General features: G+C 33.7%; 1 protein-coding gene across 1 annotated transcript in view; it reads left to right on the top strand.

Annotated features, from left to right (window-relative positions):
* LOC139505238 (uncharacterized) overlaps window positions 1–17,493 on the top strand; it is a 40,165-nt gene extending 22,672 nt beyond the window's left edge. Inside the window, exons 3-5 of the mRNA XM_071294988.1 lie at window positions 10,826–11,055; window positions 13,491–13,722; window positions 15,858–17,493. Coding sequence (XP_071151089.1) covers window positions 10,826–11,055; window positions 13,491–13,722; window positions 15,858–17,479 — 2,084 coding nt within the window. The 3' untranslated portion in view covers window positions 17,480–17,493. The remainder of the gene's footprint in view (window positions 1–10,825; window positions 11,056–13,490; window positions 13,723–15,857) is intronic.
* The last annotated feature ends 1,106 nt before the right edge of the window (window positions 17,494–18,599 follow it).

The following is an 18,599-nucleotide window of genomic DNA, read 5'->3' as shown; positions in this document are numbered from 1 at the left end:
ACCTTTTTTAACATTTAAGATATCACAAAATCTGTTTTTCTAGATTTATTTCACATAACTTTTTTTAAAACATTGTAGCATCATTGTTTTGCAAATCTCGAAATTCCACGTTGACAATTTACTGATAGTGTACTATAAAAAATAAAAACAAATGTGAATCTTGCCGTTAAATTTAGACTCATGTACATCAATAATGCCATTTAAATTTTAATCGTGAAACTCGTGCTAAAACTATTTCCGCGAAAATGTGTGTACTTGTGGTTTACGTAAGTAACGTATCGGACGTAAGTGTATAAGACTCTATTTTCTTTGCCTTTTTATATTAAAAGCGTGTATTACTTTCGATATGTTTATTTTTGAAAGATAAATTCGATTTAGAAAAGCATTCTGTTTTACCGGAAAAAACAAAGACTCTAAATTTTTATTGTGGAAATGAAATACGCGCTCCCTTTACGTTCGTTCGTACCTTTCGTCAATTTGTAAGAAAGCTCTAGTAAAACCTATTGTACCCGAGTTCCTTGTATGTTTAGAGAGGCAATCTAGATGCCAGTCACAGGGGAATTTGCTGTTCTCTAGATTTCTTCTAAGTATAGAGAGATTTGTTATATGTAGGCTATATAGGAAAGGTGTACTGACATAAGAGGTCTCTAAACACATTAGCTCAAAATGGAGCTTTCGTTAGTAGAAGCAATATTATTTATGTGTTTTAGCGGGGAGGGAAATGTGAAAGCATACACATATAGTATATATGCCAATACACATAATTAACAGCGCCTGGTGATGTTCCATAGCCTGACCGGTTTCGGTCCAAAAGGGACCTTCATCAGAAGCAGATTGGTGGAATAATGTTTGCACCCTATTTATATAGATACGGTAACCATGGTAAATGGTTATCAAAGGTACCAGGATTATAATTTAGTACGCCAGACGCGCGTTTCGTCTACATAAGACTCATCAGTGACGCTCACATCAAAATATTTATAAAGCCAAACAAGTACCAAGTTGAAGAGCATTGAGGATCCAAAAATCCAAAAAGTTGTGCCAAATACGGCTAAGGTAATCTATGCCTGGAATAAGAAAATCCTTAGTTTTTCAAAAATTTTAAAGTTTGGTAAACAGGAAATTTATAAAAATGACCACATTATTGATATTCATGTCAACACCGAAGTGTTGACTACTGGGCTGGTGATACCCTCGGGGACGAAACGTCCACCAGCAGTGGCATCGACCCAGTGGTGTAAATGGTTATCAAATGTACCAGGATTATAATTTAGTACGCCAGACGCGCGTTTCGTCTACATAAGACTCATCAGTGACGCTCACATCAAAATATTTATAAAGCCAAACAAGTACCAAGTTGAAGAGCATTGAGGATCCAAAAATCCAAAAAGTTGTGCCAAATACGGCTAAGGTAATCTATGCCTGGAATAAGAAAATCCTTAGTTTTTCAAAAATTTTAAAGTTTGGTAAACAGGAAATTTATAAAAATGACCACATTATTGATATTCATGTCAACACCGAAGTGTTGACTACTGGGCTGGTGATACCCTCGGGGACGAAACGTCCACCAGCAGTGGCATCGACCCAGTGGTGTAAATGGTTATCAAAGGTACCAGGATTATAATTTAGTACGCCAGACGCGCGTTTCGTCTACATAAGACTCATCAGTGACGCTCACATCAAAATATTTATAAAGCCAAACAAGTACCAAGTTGAAGAGCATTGAGGATCCAAAAATCCAAAAAGTTGTGCCAAATACGGCTAAGGTAATCTATGCCTGGAATAAGAAAATCCTTAGTTTTTCAAAAATTTTAAAGTTTGGTAAACAGGAAATTTATAAAAATGACCACATTATTGATATTCATGTCAACACCGAAGTGTTGACTACTGGGCTGGTGATACCCTCGGGGACGAAACGTCCACCAGCAGTGGCATCGACCCAGTGGTGTAAATGGTTATCAAAGGTACCAGGATTATAATTTAGTACGCCAGACGCGCGTTTCGTCTACATAAGACTCATCAGTGACGCTCACATCAAAATATTTATAAAGCCAAACAAGTACCAAGTTGAAGAGCATTGAGGATCCAAAAATCCAAAAAGTTGTGCCAAATACGGCTAAGGTAATCTATGCCTGGAATAAGAAAATCCTTCAAAGTGATCCGGGCGGTTCAGTTAACCTATATATTTTTACCTACATTACAAATTTAAGGTGTTGAAAACTCTAACACTGAGGATTAATATTCTTCTATTCTTGATCTTAAAAGGTAGGACTGAAGGCTTAAATGAAACATTCTCACCCCCTAAACCAAATTTTGTTTGAAAAAAGGGGAGGGGGTAATAGTTTTGACTTGATATTGTGGCGTAGCACAAGCTAAAACATCAAGACTGCCTGACTACCATGAAATACTATTATCAGACTTAATATTTAGGTGTATCATAAGCCAAAGATCAAGACTGCATGACTACCAGGAAGAACTATTTCAAGACTTGATATTTAGGTTATCATAAGCCAAATATCAAGACTGCATGACTACTACGAAATACTATTTAAAGACTTGATATTTAGGTGTATCATAAGCCAAAGATCAAGACTAAATGACTACCATGTACTTCATAAATAATTAAAACACTCTATACCCAATGGAAAAGCCCAAATTCGGGTTATATTATCAGGTCACATGTTTAACGTATCACGAAAAAATGTTTACCGTAACATGTCAAAATGTAACATGTACATTAGCTAAATATGGAACATCCCACTGGTGCCGTGACTAATGGAGTTACCAAAGCTGAAATCTACAAGAACGGGCAATCGTAGCTCCGTAACCAGACTTTTACGAAAATTTGCCGACGCAAAAGAAAGTTCTGAATTCGACATAGAGCAGCTGATAGCCACATTTGAAAATTTACAACAGAAGAAGTTACTCGACACACTGAATGAACAAATTGTGAACGCATCGGAAACAGAGGATATAGAGACGGAAATCGTAGAGACAGATGAGTATACCACAAATTTTGTTACTAAACTGAGACATTTTAAGATATTCATAGATAAAACATCACAACCTATTGCCAATCAAGCATAACATTCGTCTTATCAAGTTTTAAATGAAGACAGTACACCGTTTATCCCTACTAGTTCACCCGAAATTGTACAGACAAGTTATGTCGCCCCGTCATTGCCACAGTCAAATGATGCTGCTCGAATTTTAACAGAGACAAGCCAAATTGCCACATCAATTCCTACGTCAAGCTATGCTGTCCTGTCCGCTATATCTAGCAATCTTCGTTTGCCAAAATTAACATTACCTACATTTAATGGCAATATATTAGAATGGCCAAGCTTTGAGAATTCTTACGAATCAGCAATTCATTACAACCCAACATCAACAGATGTTTAAAAATTTATTAAATAAGATTTTTCTTGAGATATATAGGATTTCGGGACGTATGAAAGGCGGTTACAGGCTACAATACAATACCACCAGGTGGAAAGAGATAACTCTTCAAAATATCCTAAATACAGGGTAGTCAGAAGAAAAAAATGCCCCTCAAAACCAAAAAAAAATTGTTTCAACCCCCCTTCCCCCAATCTTCAAAATAACATTACCTTTTTTAACATTTAAGATATCACAAAATCTGTTTTTTCTAGATTTATTTCACATAACTTTTTTTTAAACATTGTAGCATCATTGTTTTGCAAATCTCGAAATTCCACGTTGACAATTTACTGATAGTGTACTATAAAAAATAAAAACAAATGTGAATCTTGCCATTAAATTTAGACTCATGTACATCAATAATGCCATTTAAATTTTAATCGTGAAACTCGTGCTAAAACTATTTCCGCGAAAATGTGTGTACTTGTGGTTTACGTAAGTAACGTATCGGACGTAAGTGTATAAGACTCTATTTTTCTTTGCTTTTTTATATTAAAAGCGTGTATTACTTTCGATATGTTTATTTTTGAAAGATAAATTCGATTTAGAAAAGCATTCTGTTTTACCGGAAAAAACAAAGACTCTAAATTTTTATTGTGGAAATGAAATACGCGCTCCCTTTACGTTCGTTCGTACCTTTCGTCAATTTGTAAGAAAGCTCTAGTAAAACCTATTGTACCCGAGTTCCTTGTATGTTTAGAGAGGCAATCTAGATGCCAGTCACAGGGGAATTTGCTGTTCTCTAGATTTCTTCTAAGTATAGAGAGATTTGTTATATGTAGGCTATATAGGAAAGGTGTACTGACATAAGAGGTCTCTAAACACATTAGCTCAAAATGGAGCTTTCGTTAGTAGAAGCAATATTATTTATGTGTTTTAGCGGGGGGGGGAATGTGAAAGCATACACATATAGTATATATGCCAATACACATAATTAACAGCGCCTGGTGATGTTCCATAGCCTGACCGGTTTCGGTCCAAAAGGGACCTTCATCAGAAGCAGATTGGTGGAATAATGTTTGCACCCTATTTATATAGATACGGTAACCATGGTAAACGGCGGATCAAAGTGATCCGGGCGGTTCAGTTAACCTATATATTTTTACCTACATTACAAATTTAAGGTGTTGAAAACTCTAACACTGAGGATTAATATTCTTCTATTCTTGATCTTAAAAGGTAGGACTGAAGGCTTAAATGAAACATTCTCACCCCCTAAACCAAATTTTGTTTGAAAAAAGGGGAGGGGGTAATAGTTTTGACTTGATATTGTGGCGTAGCACAAGCTAAAACATCAAGACTGCCTGACTACCATGAAATACTATTATCAGACTTAATATTTAGGTGTATCATAAGCCAAAGATCAAGACTGCATGACTACCAGGAAGAACTATTTCAAGACTTGATATTTAGGTTATCATAAGCCAAATATCAAGACTGCATGACTACTACGAAATACTATTTAAAGACTTGATATTTAGGTGTATCATAAGCCAAAGATCAAGACTAAATGACTACCATGTACTTCATAAATAATTAAAACACTCTATACCCAATGGAAAAGCCCAAATTCGGGTTATATTATCAGGTCACATGTTTAACGTATCACGAAAAAATGTTTACCGTAACATGTCAAAATGTAACATGTACATTAGCTAAATATGGAACATCCCACTGGTGCCGTGACTAATGGAGTTACCAAAGCTGAAATCTACAAGAACGGGCAATCGTAGCTCCGTAACCAGACTTTTACGAAAATTTGCCGACGCAAAAGAAAGTTCTGAATTCGACATAGAGCAGCTGATAGCCACATTTGAAAATTTACAACAGAAGAAGTTACTCGACACACTGAATGAACAAATTGTGAACGCATCGGAAACAGAGGATATAGAGACGGAAATCGTAGAGACAGATGAGTATACCACAAATTTTGTTACTAAACTGAGACATTTTAAGATATTCATAGATAAAACATCACAACCTATTGCCAATCAAGCATAACATTCGTCTTATCAAGTTTTAAATGAAGACAGTACACCGTTTATCCCTACTAGTTCACCCGAAATTGTACAGACAAGTTATGTCGCCCCGTCATTGCCACAGTCAAATGATGCTGCTCGAATTTTAACAGAGACAAGCCAAATTGCCACATCAATTCCTACGTCAAGCTATGCTGTCCTGTCCGCTATATCTAGCAATCTTCGTTTGCCAAAATTAACATTACCTACATTTAATGGCAATATATTAGAATGGCCAAGCTTTGAGAATTCTTACGAATCAGCAATTCATTACAACCCAACATCAACAGATGTTTAAAAATTTATTAAATAAGATTTTTCTTGAGATATATAGGATTTCGGGACGTATGAAAGGCGGTTACAGGCTACAATACAATACCACCAGGTGGAAAGAGATAACTCTTCAAAATATCCTAAATACAGGGTAGTCAGAAGAAAAAAATGCCCCTCAAAACCAAAAAAAAATTGTTTCAACCCCCCTTCCCCCAATCTTCAAAATAACATTACCTTTTTTAACATTTAAGATATCACAAAATCTGTTTTTTCTAGATTTATTTCACATAACTTTTTTTTAAACATTGTAGCATCATTGTTTTGCAAATCTCGAAATTCCACGTTGACAATTTACTGATAGTGTACTATAAAAAATAAAAACAAATGTGAATCTTGCCATTAAATTTAGACTCATGTACATCAATAATGCCATTTAAATTTTAATCGTGAAACTCGTGCTAAAACTATTTCCGCGAAAATGTGTGTACTTGTGGTTTACGTAAGTAACGTATCGGACGTAAGTGTATAAGACTCTATTTTTCTTTGCTTTTTTATATTAAAAGCGTGTATTACTTTCGATATGTTTATTTTTGAAAGATAAATTCGATTTAGAAAAGCATTCTGTTTTACCGGAAAAAACAAAGACTCTAAATTTTTATTGTGGAAATGAAATACGCGCTCCCTTTACGTTCGTTCGTACCTTTCGTCAATTTGTAAGAAAGCTCTAGTAAAACCTATTGTACCCGAGTTCCTTGTATGTTTAGAGAGGCAATCTAGATGCCAGTCACAGGGAAATTTGCTGTTCTCTAGATTTCTTCTAAGTATAGAGAGATTTGTTATATGTAGGCTATATAGGAAAGGTGTACTGACATAAGAGGTCTCTAAACACATTAGCTCAAAATGGAGCTTTCGTTAGTAGAAGCCATATTATTTATGTGTTTTAGCGGGGGGAAATGTGAAAGCATACACATATAGTATATATGCCAATACACATAATTAACAGCGCCTTAGAAAACGAAGCCGCTCAGACAATTGCCGGATTATCTCTAACTAACGCTAACTATGCCGAAGCCGTAAATGTTCTGATAGAGAGATTTGGACAGACTCACAAAATAACACAAGCACATATACACCTACGAGCACTGCTTGATATGACGCCACCCCGGAATGACCTCATAAGCTTGAGATGTTTTTACGACAAAATGGAGAGTTTAGTTAGAGGACTTGAATCGCTTGGACAGACACAGGACTCGTACGGTAATTTATTAGTCACAATTAAAATCAACAAACTGCCCGGAGATATCAGAAAGCATCTCGCGCGGGAGCATTGTACGACAAATTGTCTTTTACGAGATCTTAGAAGAAGCATACACAAAGAGATACAAATTATGGAAGCCGGACAAGTTACACAGACAGAAAGTGATATTTCGTTTTCAACCCTTTGTGTCGGTGCTAAATCACAAGAAAACGCAACGCAAGTACTAGAAATGCAAATCAGCATTTAACAGCTAAGCCGTGCACTTTCTGCAAAGATATTCGTTCGCCCGCCAACTGCCAGAAAAAACGCGATTTAAATGAACGCCTCGCTATTGTTAAACGTAACAATTTATGTTTCAACTGCCTCGGAACACATCACATAAAGGAATGCAAATCGAAAAGTTCATGCCGTAACTACATGGTAAACAACACCACACTTGTTTATGTAATGGAGTTGAACACACCGCGAAACCCGACCAGAGAGGTGAAAACCGTTTCACTGACACGAATGATTCAGTTCACATTTGTACGAACGACATTACGACATCTACATCAACTGTATTAAACCTTGTGGAGGATACCGAGCTACAAGAAGACTCAACAATATTACACTCGTCAGCACAATTTCAATCAAAAGTATTGTTCAAAACCGATGTGGCCCCCGTTTGGTCAGATCTTCATTGCACTGATACGAATATTTTGTTAGATGAATGCGCTCAAAGGTCTTTTGTAACGGAGAGTCTTGCGGGTATAAAATTAAACCTGTAGAGAGAAAGAGTCGAAAATAGTCAACTTTCGTCATTCGGAGAAACCAACACTAATACTAGGCGACTTGATAAATCCTCAGTTTATGTTGAAACTGAAACTGGACATACAATCCCAATTCAGGTGTTAATCGTTCCTACGATAGCTACTCCGTTACACAACCACATTCGCTACATTGACAGGAACAGTGACTATTTGAAAGGACTTAAGCTCGCACATCTAGATACACAACAGGACACCTTTGAAATTTCGTTATTAATTGCAGCCGGTTTTTATTGGGAAATAGTTGAAAATAACGTTGTACGCGGAAACGAACCCTACGCTGTCAAATCAAAATTAGGGTACTTACTTTCTGGACCGTTACAAGCAGAAAAACCACAGTTATCGACAGTGTCAAGTATTTTTAATGTACCAATTTCATATAAAACACAGGGCACGACTTAGAAGCATTTAGCAAGCCGGAAGCTAGATAAATAGAATCTCCACAAGCAGAAGTACACAAAAAAGAGAACTATATAGAGTTTCGCGACAACAAAGATTATGCAAAGTTACCATGGAAACACGACAACGATTAAATAGAACAAAAACATTTTATGGACTTTCGGAGTAAAGTATGATCGAGCATATTTGTTTAGAAATTTGTTACGCAACTATTATGGACTGTTAATGGTATGCGATTTTGTTTTTTGAACTACGTTAGTTCAACTGTGAAAGAACTGTGACACATTTTAATTTGAGAGACTTTAATCTTAATTTAATGTAATAATATATTGTATTTCAATTTTCTTTTCTACATAAAGTTGTTTTTTGAGGCCCCGAGAATGTCGAGAAGACCGCGGGACCTGCAACGTATCGGAAGTCACATTGTATCTTAGGTCGACGTCACACGGCGACGTCACCTTATCTTTGGTTAGTAACTATAAAACGTCAAACTGCAAAGCTGTTGTTTATTTATTAGATTTAGATAGTAAGAAATACAAGGAGATGCTATATGTCAGTCTAAGTGTAATCTCCTGTTCTTCATATTTCCCGGTAATTATAAAAGGAGATGCTATATGTTAGTCTCGGTGTAATCTCATGTTCCCCTGATTTCCCGGTAAATATAAGAGGATATGATATATGTCACTCGGACCCTCCTGTTTTCTAGCTTTCTTGGTTAGAAGTGAGAGACATGTTATTTATGAGCCACTCTCCTTGTTCTTCTGGTCATACGTGTCCAAGTTGTCTCTGACAGCTACCTTTGCTGAGTACTTTTTAAGTGCTATAACTTTTTAAAAGTACTGAAAACATAGATAATTATGTAGTACTTAATTTAACCCTCTTGCTACCGGAGGGACACATGTGTCCATGGTTAAATTTTAATCATGCAAGCTTCTCATCAATGCTGTATCTCCTTCAATTAAAAGATTGAAGATTAAACAGTGTTATGTTTTTCTCCAATGGGTCCCAAATGTAACGGTCATTATGTCGTGACTTCATATATCCTATGACGTCGTTGTTTGGCATGTTACGTCACAGACGTAGAGCTGTCGTATTTTCTGGCATATGAAACGCAACCTTGAAAAACGGTCGGCAGCATGAAGGTTAAAGTACTTCAAATTTGTTGTACTATTTAAGACCATTATTTCACAGTATATATACACTCATCTTAACATGTGAAAACTTTATGACAGCATTGGGTTAAAAAAAATATCAGAAAATACCTCTTTCGTCTTCTGGGAAATCAGGCAAATCAAAAGGTTAAGGTATCTAAGTGGATCAACCTTTGAACAGTAAATGACTAAACCATCAGAACATGATATAATGTTCCGATTTCAAAATATGTGGTACTCTAAATGTCACCCGATAACAAACACAATAACAATGATTTTAAGGTAAGGAACTCTTGGTAAATGTTGGTCAGTATTTTGTGGTCCATGACAGGGTGTTTAAGATTTTTCAAGAGGTATTTTCATGATAATTTAACAAGCCGAAGAAAAAGTGTAATCAAAGTGCCTCTAAGCACTGAAGGGTAACAATTGCTTTAATTATTAGGGGGTGTAAATTAAATATTTCATTGTATAAAGTATTGGTTGTAGTTGATTCAACTACAATTCTGAACAAAGGAAGATAAGTTCAATTTTGTAAGGATAACTGTAACAATGACATCATTGATATTTTTAGAACAAAAAATATAAGATTCCTAGAATATTATGATAAATGCACAATATTGTGTGTATCTAAAAGGTAGTGATAAACCTTTGAAGATTTAGATAGCAAGTCCGTACCATAGGGTTTTGATTGCATTTCATGCAATCTTTACCCCAAAAAAATCATCAAAGATACTAGGCTTATAATTGTGTGCGCTACACGCGCGTTTCGCCTACAAAAGACTCATCAGTAATGTTCAAAGGACAATCAATTACGAAATTGAAAAGCATTCGAGCAATTCAAAGTTTTTATAAACTGACACCATATCAATGATTTGTCGTGTCGTTGACGACTGGGCTAATGATACCATCGGTAGATGTGGTATGTTTGCAGAATAAAAAAAAATCTGGCAACTATCTAATAACGAGAAGTAGCAATTACAGGTTAGACTGTTAGACCATCAACAATGAGTAAAGTCATCTTTATTAGACCTTGACATAACAAAATGTGAAACATGATGTCCAACGACAAGACAACAGTTTGATGTATAACAAAACAATTAAAGAAAAACATGACAGAAAAACAGAATTTTAATGGTAAATATGGGATATAACTCTTGAAAGGTCATAATCAATCTTAATCAGTATTTTATACTGTATGACATTGTGTTGAATTGCTAAAATTTTGTCAATTGGTACTGTATTTATCAACCTGTCGAGTGAGATTAAACTTGTGACGAACGGACGAACATTTGAATATATCTTTTAAGTCGTATAATAAGGAAATGTGTTTTGATTGATTATGGGACAAATACCATCATTAATCATGATAGTAAATAGACATCAACCCAATCTCACATAAATATGCAACATAGCTATAGAGGTCAACAAGCATCAGACTTATTGCAGTGTATAATATCTTGTTCTTATATTCTATTTCAGATGTTCCTGATTCTAAAACATTTGATGTTACTCTTATGATAACTTTACTTAGAAACTTGTCAAGCATGACCCCTCCTCATTTTGGATATGACCAGTTGCCTGCAGCTACCGAAACTACGCCTAGTTCAGATTTGGCCAGGATAAAATATTACAGAAACTACCTTTCCCACCTTGATGAGGCGAAAATGGATAATACTGAGTTCACCAAAGCATGGGATGCTATCACTTGTGTAAGTAAAATTGATTGGTGTAATGTTGATCAGAACATTAGAAAGTATGATAGGTGAAGTTAATATAGAATTATGCAATGTTATCGGTAACATGATAGACAAAAAGGGTAACAGGATAGAACGTAGCATGATATTTCCTGTTACCAAACACAAAACGACAAAAGTAGACCAACATTCGAGGGAAATACTTGATGTTGGGTATATTAGAAAGAGTAAAAAATGCGAACATTATGAATTGCAATCTTATAATAGCGTTGCTAGTATGGTGTATCATTTGGTTCAAAAGGTATTTTTATCGGTTAACCGCTCTTTTTATCGGTTAATCGCTATTTTTATCGATTAACCGCTATTTATATGTCGGTTAACCGCTAATTTTATCGGTTTGTATCGGTTAAGCGCTATTTTATTGGTTAACCGCTATTTCTTAGCTAGTGGTTTGTTATTATTATCTTTTAATTAATCGATTTTTAGAGGTATTTTTCAGTTCAACCATGAACAATTGACAAATAATCATTATAGTCATTATACAGAATGAAAATATATAGAAGGTTTTACTTTTGAAAACTATCTTATTGACCATGAAAAACAAGCATAAATGTTATCAATTTCTTTTCTAAATACCTTAAATTTCGTTAACATGGTAACAGGAGAGACGAAATATTGAACCACCTATCAAAAAATGTTTCCATATATTCTTGTATGACATCAAAAAAATGTTTCCATATATTCTTGTATGACATCAAAAAAATGTTTCCATATATTCTTGTATGACATCAAAAAAATGTTTCCATATATTCTTGTATGACATCAAAAAAATGTTTCCATATATTCTTGTATGACATCAAAAAAATGTTTCCATATATTCTTGTATGACATCAAAAAAATGTTTCCAAAAAATGTTTCCATATATTCTTGTATGACATCAAAAAAATGTTTCCATATATTCTTGTATGACATCAAAAAAATGTTTCCATATATTCTTGTATGACATCAAAAAAATGTTTCCATATATTCTTGTATGACATCAAAAAAATGTTTCCATATATTCTTGTATGACATCAAAAAAATGTTTCCATATATTCTTGTATGACATCAAAAAAATGTTTCCATATATTCTTGTATGACATCAAAAAAATGTTTCCATATATTCTTGTATGACATCAAAAAAATGTTTCCATATATTCTTGTATGACATCAAAAAAATGTTTCCATATATTCTTGTATGACATCAAAAAAATGTTTCCATATATTCTTGTATGACATCAAAAAAATGTTTCCATATATTCTTGTATGACATCAAAAAAATGTTTCCAAAAAATGTTTCCATATATTCTTGTATGACATCCAAAAAATGTTTCCATATATTCTTGTATGACATCAAAAAAATGTTTCCATATATTCTTGTATGACATCAAAAAAATGTTTCCATATATTCTTGTATGACATCAAAAAAATGTTTCCATATATTCTTGTATGACATCAAAAAAATGTTTCCATATATTCTTGTATGACATCAAAAAAATGTTTCCATATATTCTTGTATGACATTACCAAGATTTGCATCTTTTTATATGTTGTTCCATAAGTATTTATTGTTTTGAATTGCTAATGAAGAAGATGGCATCTATATAATATGACTAGCTCCAATTTGACATTACATCGATAAGCAAACTAAAGGCATACTTAGATTGAATATGTCCCATAGCAGGCTTTTCATACTGGGCTAATCAGATGGGCAATGGCATTGCTATCCTCAAGTTTTGTTCGATTGCAGCCTGATTGACATATTTTCTTGCATACTTTGTGAATATGTGTAACAGCGTATTATAGAGGAAGTAATTGTTAAGTTTTTTGTACTGAAATTTTATTTTTTTTTAACTTAAATACAAAAAAATCATACTTCGAAAGTGGAGATAATAGCTATAGAGAACTAAAACTTTTCCTATATTGTCTTGTAATAAATATAGCTTTGTATTCAAAGTCAATTATTTTTTAATCATTTTATCAAAAATGTATAGAAATCAGTCAAACTTTTAATATATTTGTTAAGTTGCTAATATTAAGCGATGCTGGAAATCTTCATTACCTGATATCATGTGTTTTGTAATATACGTCAGAATTAATCTATTCAAGTCCTAATATAGAACAAAATTAAATATTCATTTGAAGGTACTGAGAGGAAAGAAATAAATGACGTAATTGTTCGAAACAACAAGGGTTGTCATACCCAATCATATTTGAAACAACTATTCGGAATTTTTGATTTTTCAATGCTCTTCAACTACGTATTTGATTTGGCCTCTTAACTGTTTTTTAACTCCAGTCCCACTTTTACGTCTGGGGAACGTGATTATCGTCTGGTTTAATAATTTATAAGCCTGATATTTCATTATTAATTTAATTTATGAAGAAGTCTGATCTTTGTAACTTTCTAGGCTATCAGCAGATTAGGTGGACAAACAATGAAGGAGGAGTGTGATAACTTGAAGGTGAAAACACTGGATCAGACTAATGAGGAAATAATGCTGGACATTAAATGTTCAAACGATGAAATAACGGAACTTAAAAAGGCCATTGAGTGCTTGAATAAAGCCAATGAAGATATGAAAATAGACATGAACATGTTAGAAACATCTCAGGAAGATACAGTGCCATGGAATATAAGGGGTAAATATTTGACAATATATAACTTGATAATGATAGTTTTTAAAGTTCAACCGCTAGCAACTCTTTATAAATAAAATGGACGAAAACAGTTTTAACAGTGAAGAAAATAAAATGCTTCATGAAAAATCTCCAACCTGTTTACCCATTCGCTCAAATGACATCACAATGGGTCGTGAAAACATATTTTACAGCTCATTTGCACATCAGAATAATATAAAAGGTTACATCTACTCTCAGTCAAAATATCACTGTCAGGAAATGGTAAATATACAAATCAGATGACTTTTGGGGTATCTAAAGATCTAAGACTGCGAAATCAATGTCACTATATTATATGATTTGTAATCGATCCAATCTGTGTTCTACTGTTTAGTCTTGGTTGTTGTCCCTTTGACACGTACCCCATTTCCGTTCTCAATTTTATTAATAAAAAGAGACTGCATCCTCCTTCATTCAATCCTTAATATCTTTTTAAATTTTCATAAAAACTGTGAAAGGCATAATTCACAGAGGACCATCCATTGAACAATGTTGAATTCAATCACATCAGATTGTGTTAATATAGTCTTCACTGTGAAAAGTAAAATCACAAAAATATTGAACTCCGAGGAAAATTCTAAACGGAAAGACCCTAATCAAATGGTAAAATCAAATGATAAAACACATCAAACGAATGGACAACAACTGTCTTATTCCTGACTTGGTACAAACATTTTCAAATGTAGAAAATGGTGGATCGAACCTGGTTTTATAGAGCTAAATCTCTCTCATTGTATGACAGTCGCAATCTCAATTAGAACAAAAACAAACAAGTCTTTAACAAAGAAGCACCACAAAAAGCATCTATCAAACTTAACAACCACAAACATTGCTAAGAGTCGCGTGTTTAGCATCAAAATATAAACGTCAATATAAAATAATTTTGTCGTTCAAAGTATTTTCAAAACTATAATTTGACATGGGTAATGGCGGTATACAGTGTTGAAAATCAAAAGTTTTGTTAGAACTAATTTCAGAAAAAGACCGAGATTTAAAATTATCCAGAAGTTCTTTGTCGTTTAAATATTTTCAAAATTAACAATATCATTATGGCATTATAATAGAACAATAACATAATGGCGAGATCTTTAAAAGTACAAAGCCACGTCATATGTACGAAAGAAACACCAAAAGTCACAGGTACAAAACACAACAGCAAAAATGAAAGATAATGTCACATTTAGATATTGTTGATATTGTCTTGACTATGGGAATGGGAGCTGATTCTGCTGTTGACGGGCCGCTTAAGTGATGGTCCATTGCCTATTTAACTTTAAGTTTATGTTTTAGAGAAACAACTAATAGTCAGTCATGAGTGTTTGGTATATGAGTTCTATTGTGTGAGCGTTTTTCTGATATGTCAGACACTCATTTTCTTCTTTACCAATACTTTGAATAACGATGGGGTATGCCTCGCACAATAACACGTGCATTCATATGGTACAGTTGAGTAGCATATTTGTAATAATGTAGCATGCAAAGTATCGATGATTGAAGATCAAATTATCAAATTTTAGTCGTATAATTATTGACATAAAGTTAAAAAAGGAAAGCAATAAACGAGAAATCCTGCACATTATATAGTGGTGTCTTCCTACATTTTATACAAAATATTTTCCTCGAATGCCTACACAGAATTTGAATGGATGATGATTTAGCAAATATGTGTTGTTTAAGAACAAAATTTAATAGATAATAAAAGTGTAGTTTAAAGGTAAACATTAGTTTCGCCAAAAAAAAAAACACTTTTGTAATTTCAATATGTTTTATTAGAGCTTCGTTTTGATATGCTATGGATGATAAATTGCCACACTGAAACTTGAAAGAAGCAACAACTTGTCCATTCAATTGGAGCTTTCTTTAATAAAGTATTTGTTCAAAAAAGCATTTTTTAACATAATGATATAACTTTATTTTTTTTTTAATTTGATGCATGAAGGTACGGTTTAATATCAAATTATCATAAATTAGACAAACTTTTTTTGTTCTGAAAATGTTTTTATTTTTTGCCATAGATTCACCACCTCAACCAATTGTATGACATGCGATTGGTTTCCTTATGGTCACTGATAAGTATTCGATCATTTATATTGCAGAACAAATAAACCAGTTCCTAACTGAGTGCCACGACAGTGATAAGATGTTTATAACAACCAGAGCTGCGAAACATGTACTGAAATGTATAAAAGAGAACAGTTGTGTAACTATTATTGCTAGTTCTGGTGTTGGCAAGACGGCTACTCTCCAACATGTGGCACTACAAATGGCCAAAGAAGATTATGATGTACTTCTAGTTACAGATCCAGGTGACATTGTCAAGTTTTATAATCCAAAACAGAAAACATTGTTTGTTATTGATAATTTATTTGGAAACTATTCTTTAAACCAGACAGACATTAAAGTTTGGGAACCAGTCATGGAGCGGCTAAAAATGATCCTTACAAATAAACTTTCTAAAGTTATTGTAGCATGTCGATTACAAGTGTATCAGGACAACAAATTCGAATCTTTATCGGTTTTGAAATCATGTGTATGTAACCTTTTATCAGAAAGTATGTGCTTGTCGAAAGTTGAAAAACAATCAATAGCCGAGTTATATCTGAAAACAAAAGCTATTGAAATTGCTGATTCTTATGAATTATTTGATTGCTTCCCACTTTTATGTAATTTGTATCATGAAAATCCTGCACTAGATATACAAGACTTTTTCCGGAAACCATTTTCCGTCTATGAAGCAGAGATTGACAAGCTACATAAAAAAGGATTTTACAGCAAATACTGTGCTTTGGCTTTATGTGTCATATTTAACAACAGTTTGGAGGAAGAAATTTTAACAGAGGATGTGAATGAAGAAACAAGAACTATTATTGAGAATACATGTGAGGCATGTAGACTGGACAGAGGGACATCTAGGCTAACTTTACAGAATGAACTGAACTCACTTATAGACACATTCCTGAAAAAGGAACAAAACATATACAGAGCTATACATGATAACATGTTTGACTTTCTTGTGTCCTTTTTCGGACAGAAAATATTTATATGCTTGATAAAGAATGCACATAGCAGTTTAATCAAGGACAGATTTTTGTTAGAAAGACCAGACACTTCGGATAAATTTTTAACTGAAGTACCTACCAGGTATCATGAATTGTACATGCATAGATTAACTGAAGACTGGTCAAAGGGTAGAGTTAATGATGTATGTAGTAACATTAATATGAAGGATCCTCAGTTCATACAAAGGTTTGTCTGTCACTTAGACAAGCTGGACGTATCCTACCAGAGACGATTAGCACACACCATTGACGTTGAGAGCGAAAGCAAAAACACTGTACTGATGCTGGTTTGTAACTTGTTTAATATTCCTATCATCAACTGGTGCTTAAAGCATGGTGTTGATGTTAATAAGTGTAACAATAAAGGTTGGTCACCCGTTTTGTTTGCTTGTATTCAAGGACACATTGAAATAGTAAATATACTGTTAAACAAAGGAGCAGATTATGATAAATGTGACAATGATGGTTGGTCTTCTTTAATGCATGCTTGTAGTGAGGGACACGCAGAAATAGTGAAGACGTTGTTAGACAAAGGAGCAGATTATAGTAAATGTAACAATGATAACCAGTCAGCAGTTAAAATTGCTGTAAAAAAATCTCATAGTGATATAGTTAGTATGATAAACGAACATTCAAAGAATGTAATTAATAATAAATGAGTAATAAGTAATAATTTGTTGATGCTTTTGATATAACAGAACCAATCTCATTCATTATAAACATTCTATATGCCATTATATTTGGTATCTTCAAAACACAAGGTAGAAAAGAAAAGAAAATGTCACGTCGTAATATGATTATAAAAATAAGGGAAACAATAGCATATAGCTGTTCGAAAGTCAACAAAATCTGGGTTACAAACTAAAACTGAGGTAAACACATTAACTATCAGAGGAAAACAACGCAACAACCGACACACTGACCAACAAAAAACCTTAGGACAATACAACACACATGCTGTATTTAAAAGTTTTAAAACAATAACATACACAAAAGTATCATTTCCCCATAACAATAAAATGCACACGATATGTCATATTAATTACTATTCCCCCTACTTTAGAAGCGGCCGATATATATGTGGAACCATTAGTGGTAAGTTAATAATAATTAGTATACAGTTGTATACGCATTGACAGATCTAATTTCCATGGAGATTATTTGGCTCAACACCCTCAGTGATGGTCTATTGACTTTGAAATTTTTGCTATGTTTTCATGTATTAGTTAGGATTAGGTCAATTTGTAGGGAACCACTAGTGATAAGTTGATGATAATTTATATGCAGTTGTATACTCATTGGCATATCTCATTTCAATGGAGATGATTTGGCTCCGCTCCCTCAGTCATGGTCTATTGACTTTGAAACTTTAGCTTAGGTTTCATGTATTAGTTTGTGATTAGGTCGGTTTATGGTGAACCACTAGTGGAAGGTCAATGATATTTGGTATGCAGTTGTATTAGCATTGGCACATCTCATTACCATGAAGATTTTTTGACCCCGCCCCCTCAGTCATTGTTTATTGACTTTTAGATTTTGCTTAGTTAACATGTATTATTAGTTCGTTTTTAAAGGGAACTACTTATGGTAAGTCAATAGTATTTGGTATGCAGTTGTATCAGCATTGTCACATCTCGTGTCCATTGACATTTTCAGCCATTTTCCTTCAGTCATGGTTCATTGACTTTGAATATTTGTAAAACTCACATGTTAACAGCAATACTCTGTAATAATAGACCAAATATGAAAAATTTTGGCCAGATTATTTTTTTTTATTAC

This window comes from Mytilus edulis, chromosome 1 (genome assembly GCF_963676685.1).
Source record: "Mytilus edulis chromosome 1, xbMytEdul2.2, whole genome shotgun sequence".
In the NCBI taxonomy this organism is placed as follows: domain Eukaryota; kingdom Metazoa; phylum Mollusca; class Bivalvia; order Mytilida; family Mytilidae; genus Mytilus; species Mytilus edulis.
The sequence above is the reverse complement of the archived record's forward strand: the minus strand, read 5'-3'. Positions and strand labels throughout refer to the sequence as shown.